General features: G+C 38.4%; 1 protein-coding gene across 1 annotated transcript in view; it reads left to right on the forward strand.

The window, feature by feature from the left end:
- YY1 (YY1 transcription factor) overlaps positions 1-3,992 on the forward strand; it is a 38,478-nt gene extending 34,486 nt beyond the window's left edge. Inside the window, exons 3-5 of the mRNA XM_077123520.1 lie at positions 152-212; positions 1,881-2,039; positions 2,806-3,992. Of these exons, the coding sequence (XP_076979635.1) occupies positions 152-212; positions 1,881-2,039; positions 2,806-2,988 (403 nt within the window). The 3' untranslated portion in view covers positions 2,989-3,992. The remainder of the gene's footprint in view (positions 1-151; positions 213-1,880; positions 2,040-2,805) is intronic.
- The last annotated feature ends 2,008 nt before the right edge of the window (positions 3,993-6,000 follow it).

Below are 6,000 nucleotides of genomic sequence, written 5' to 3' on the forward strand. Positions count from 1 at the left end.
TTTGGAAATATTTTATATCACCCTAGCTTTTGTACTTACAAGGAAAACTTTTTTAGGGACGATATGATTTATGCCAGTTGAGTCTACCCACTCCTACAAATCTGTCTCTCTCTTTCTCTTTCTCTTTCTCTCTTTTTTTTTTTTTGGTAAGAATGAAGCCAAGAAAAATTAAAGAAGATGATGCTCCAAGAACAATAGCTTGCCCTCATAAAGTAAGTAATGCTAGGGGAAAAGTGTTCATTGAACTGTTATGAAATTTTAGCATGCTTTTAAGAAATTTGTATTTTTATTTCCATCTTCAGAATTAAAAGGAGTGAGGAACAATAATCTTTTGTCTCTAAATTCAAGAGACTATTCTGTGATGTAATTTTTGTTGCTCAGTAAAGGCCACTTAAATAATATAGTAAATGAGGTTACTCTAGGGTGTGAATGTGTTTATTACTATATATTGAATATACTATATTAAGATTTTATTTCTTGATTATTAATAACTCAATCTTAAACATTGGGCTGTGTCTTGCCTGTGGACCTTTGTGAGATCTAAGGCTCATGATTGAAATCTGGAAATCATTTTGAATGATTGGCTTATTTTAATAAGTGTACTAAGACATCACAATTTCCTTCACAGTTTTTCCACTGGCCCTGTTAATGGTATATTATTAGAGGGGTACTTAACTGTTTTCAAATGTCATTAATCTTTAAAATAGAAGGAGTGCCTGAAAAGGGTTTTTTGAAGTAATGATTAAGATTTGTTTCAAACTTAAATATAAAGCTAATAGAAAAAAAATATCATGTAGGTTTAGAGAAACAAAGGAGAAGAAATTTTGGGTGAAGTAATTTTAAAAATCAATGATAAGAGAAGGATAAATTTACTTCAATGTCATCTCTTAGGACTGCGAAGATTTGGAAATGTAAAATGCTTTCTATTGGGACCAGAAATAAACATTTGAAAACAGTTATACCTTAAGTGCCTGTCATCTCTAGCTTCTCTGTGATTAGTTTTTTTTAATTCCATTTTCCAAATGGCATCTCTACTTAGAGGTCAAGGTGACAAAACAGTGGCTTTCCCCTCACTTTTGCCTGTGAAGTTGTCTAGTGGTTGACTTGTCCTATCCTTCTACCATGCTGTCTTCTCATTTCTCCCCAACCACTCCATTTTTGGGCAACAACTGCAGAAGAAATTGCTGAGAACTTGCTTCTCTGAGCACCACACATCCATCCTCCTCAGTCTGCACGCATTGGTAGTCAGTTTGTGGCTTCTTCCTTTTCCTAGTGTCTCACAAAATAAATTTCTTCTGTAGTTGCCATTCCTTGGAGACCCTCTTGCTTCTTTCTCTGTCAAGAAGGGGAAAGAGGCAAAAGAGAGAAGAGGGAACAGTAGGCGATGGAGCATGACAGCCCATTCTTGCAGCACAGAATTTGGGGCCCACCAAAGGTAGCGGTGGACCACCATTGTTTTAACTACATTCATTTATCAGTGCTTCTGTTACTTCATTTTGGGGAATGTACTTGGTGAGGCAGCTTTGTTACCTGGGAGCCAGGGTGTGAGGGTTCTACTCCCAGCTCAGCTGCTACTAGTCATGTGGCCTTGGGCAGTCTACTTAAAAACACAGTTTCCTCATCTGAAAAACAATGGGTTTGCATTAATAATAAGGCCTTTTTCAGCTGTCTGCTTTTTTGTCTTAAATAGTTTATTAATATCCAATGTAATGTTAAGTAAAATTAAAATGGGGGGGATTAAGTAAATGAGCTCTTTGAGGGTAATCATATGCCTGCTAGGGTTTGGGGGGGATGTTTTGTTTTAATGTCAATAAAGGCTGTTATATCTTTGAAGTGTTTCAGTTTACAGTGTGAACCACTAAGCTTCTCTCTCTTTTAAGGGCTGCACAAAGATGTTCAGGGATAACTCTGCCATGAGAAAACATCTGCACACCCACGGTCCCAGAGTCCACGTCTGTGCAGAATGTGGCAAAGCTTTTGTTGAGAGCTCAAAACTAAAACGACATCAACTGGTTCATACTGGAGAGAAACCCTTTCAGGTAGAGCCAGTTCCTCCTCCCACTGCACCATCCCGACCACCGGAGCACACTGAGTGTAGGCTGTGGGCTGGTGTGAGACCACCAGCCCAGAGAAACAGGGTCTGCTTACTTGTGGAGATGTGTTTTTCCCTTAATGAGTAACTAAAATCAGTGTCCTGGTTAATCATTTAGAAGGGTTGTGGCGGCTTCCTGCTTTCCTGTATGTAAGCTTATACATATCCCGTATACATTTCAACATTGAATACGAAATGTATCAAGTTGTATATGAAGTGTACTGAAGCTCAGGAGTAAAAACAGTATTGTTCACAGGTTTAAAACTAAATTTCTAGTGCATTCATTGTTGCAGTAACTTATTTTTTGTAGTCAGTAGTATTTTGAATTATTGTCTAATGGACAGGAGTTTCTTAAGTTTTATTGTATGAGAGTAAATGTAAGTAATATTTTGCCTTATTTCAGAAGCTCATAAATAAGTGAACACAGCAGCAATCCAGCCAGTAAACGTAGATTCCTACCATTTTGCCAAGCATTTCTCTTGCACTGTATTTAAACATCTCAGGAGGGCAATCCATGGGTTTTAGGAGCTAACATCTGGAATTAGAGATCCCTGCCCACCGATTCTGGAATATATCTAGAAAGTTTGCCCAGGGCAGGGAGGAAAAAATGTTTAGTAAAATAAATAGGCTGAGCAATGAGCATGCTTACTGACCCTTCTGAGGTCTAGTCACGGTTGCCAAGTGGGCTGATCTCTCTGGTCTTTCCTCGACAGTGCACGTTCGAAGGCTGCGGGAAACGCTTTTCACTGGACTTCAATTTGCGCACACATGTGCGAATCCATACTGGAGACAGGCCCTATGTGTGCCCCTTCGATGGTTGTAATAAGAAGTTTGCTCAGTCAACTAACCTGAAATCTCACATCTTAACACATGCTAAGGCCAAAAACAACCAGTGAAAAGAAGAGAGAGAAGACTCTTCTCACCCTCGGGAAGCATCTTCCAGGAGTGTAATTGGGAATAAATATGCCTCTCCTTTGTATATTGTTTCTAGGAAAGAATTTTAAAAATGAATCCTACACACCTAAGGGACGTGTTTTGATAAAGTAGTAAAAATTAAAAAAAAAAAAAAAAAAAAAACCCAAAAACTTTAATAAGATGACATTGCTAAGATGCTCTATCTTGCTCTGTAATCTCGTTTCAAAAACACGGTGTTTTTGTAAAGTGTGGTCCCAACAGGAGGACAATTCATGAACTTCGCATCAAAAGACAATTCTTTATACAACAGTGCTAAAAATGGGACTTCTTTTCACATTCTTATAAATATGAAGCTCACCTGTTGCTTACAATTTTTTTAATTTTGTATTTTCCAAGTGTGCATATTGTACACTTTTTGGGGATATGCTTAGTAATGCTATGTGTGATTTTTCTGGAGGTTGATAACTTTGCTTGCAGTAGATTTTCTTTAAAAGAATGGGCAGTTACATGCATACTTCAAAAGTATTTTCCTGTAAAAAAAAAGTTATATAGGTTTTGTTTGCTATCTTAATTTTGGTTGTATTCTTTGATGTTAACACATTTTGTATAATTGTACCGTATAGCTGTATTGAATCATGTAGTATCAAATATTAGATGTGATTTAATAGTGTTAATCAATTTAAACCCATTTTAGTCACTTTTTTTTTCTGAAAAATACTGCCAGATGCTGACGTTCAGTGTAATTTCTTTGCCTGTTCAGTTACAGAAAGTGGTGCTCAGTTGTAGAATGTATTGTACCTTTTAACACCTGATGTGTACATCCCATGTAACAGAAAGGGCAACAATAAAATAGCAAACCTAAAGAAAGAATATGGCAGAAAAAGATCTGTAAGCACAGTCTTATTTTCTTTTATGTCCAGAATAATTATAATTCTTGAGCCTCCCAGAAATTGGAAGCTAAATAAAGCAACTCAAGTTTCCTTTATTTTGTACTCAATTACAGTGATTTGTGATTTAAATGATACATGGATGTCTTAATACTTACTACATGTTATGAATTCTGAGAGAGTAGGTAATAGGCACCCTGAGTTAAGGAACTACCTCAGAGTACCCCAAATTGGGCCGATTGGTGATAGGATTTTGACTTTAGCTCCCACAGCAAATGTCTGACTGAGCAGTCTTTACATGGCCTGTGTGCGTCCTCAGGTAAGGTGCTAACTGGCAGTGGGGTGCAAACAGGAGTTGACAGCATTTCCATTACCTAGGCTGCCTTCAAAGGCAGCACTAGCAGGCACTTTGGCTTATCTTACAGAAAAGCATTTGGTTATTCGTTTTTTGGTTTGAGAGCCTTTGTTCCTCCATTTAGTGGAGTTCCTCAAATCCTAGCAAAAGAAACAATTGAATTCCGGTAAATTAATTTACTACTTCCAAATGGCTACTGGTGCAGATTGACGAGGTGATTAGATTATCAGAAAAGTGCTTGATGAGGACTTTACCTCTCACATGTGGCCTCTTTAAATGTATGATTATGATTTTTGAATTTTACTTAGGGTCAGATATCAGACTCGCTGAGAATATTTTATTACCTGCCATGATAAAGCAAAATCCCATTTACTTAAAGTGTAAACATATTTTGTCTTTCTGTGCTATAGGTTCGACGTTCCAAGATAAATGATCAACTAGCTAGTAAGATCAGAGATTTATTTACAGAATGTGCAGGACATTGTCAGGTCCAAGAATTAGCCCAGTCTCTTACAGCTTCTCCATCAGTCCTTTAGAGGGGGATTGATGGTCAAACAACAGTGACCCTGTGGCTCTGCAGAATTTTGAAGTGCCTTCTGAATCATAAAGGAGACATTTAATTTGAAACATTAAAAAATTCATTCAGAGTCTGTAATCCACTGAGTAGTTTGATGGAGCTAAGTTCAATCAGAAGACCCTAGCTGTACTCTGGATCACCCAGGCTTTGTTGTATCTGGCAGTCGAGAGAGGTAAGCCCCAGTGGAGTTTCCTTTCAAAGCCGAGTGCCCAGATGCTGTTACCTGGTTCTTAAGACTAGACCTGGGGCTGAGGCCTCCACTGATGACCATCATATCGGCGTCCATTCCTTCCCTCCCTGCTGTCAGGTCAAGTGGTGCCAGCTGACTGGGCTGGAATGCCACAAGAGCCTGGTGGCCAAATTACAAGTCTGGACCTGCATTGGGCCATGCTGGAGCCTGACTCTGGTCCTGTCACTGGGATTCCCGCCTAAGGGCCCCCAGCAGAACAGACCTGTACTGTGGGGAAAGCCCTCTGGAAGGGTCCGTGGGCCACGCTTAACCGCAGGTGCCAAGCTCCTTTGCAGGGGGAGATCCCGCTCCTGTGTGCCTTGATCCCTTGGGGATGCCTTTGGTCATCTTTTCTGTCCCTTTCTGTCTCTGAGTGAAGTAGCCCTTCCCTAGATTCTATCTCTATTCGTGTGTCTTCTCTCAGTCTACAGAGTTAATCTCTGTAAGGAATTGAATTTTGGGGTTGATTAAAACTCCGTGTATAAGTTCCTCATTGTCAGCATACTCAACTTACTATAGTGTAGAAAACTAAGAAGTGAGCAACAATTTAAAGAGTAGAGGTAGTTCTCACTGGGTTGAACTCAAACCCATTTTGCTTGTGGTTAGAATTTATAATTTTGCTAAAGATATAATTTACTAAAATTTGAAAGTGTTAATAACACACTTAAGGATTCATCTAATTTATAAGTAATATTGATAGACATATTTTCTTACATCTAAGCTGAAATAAATGCATGTTTCTAGCATATGTAATATAAAAACTCCAGAGGATACGTTTACACTTAAAAGATATTGTTTTCTATTTTTGAATTTATTATTTTCCCCTTTTTGGTAGTGGGGTTTGGGGAGAGGGGCATAATATTTGTATAAAGAAGTCACCCCAGAGTGACATTTATTTTCCAAGGTGACATTGAATCCATGCTGTTGGTTTCATATGGTGTTTGT

This window comes from Tamandua tetradactyla, chromosome 12, assembly GCF_023851605.1.
Source record: "Tamandua tetradactyla isolate mTamTet1 chromosome 12, mTamTet1.pri, whole genome shotgun sequence".
Taxonomy (NCBI): Eukaryota; Metazoa; Chordata; class Mammalia; order Pilosa; family Myrmecophagidae; genus Tamandua; species Tamandua tetradactyla.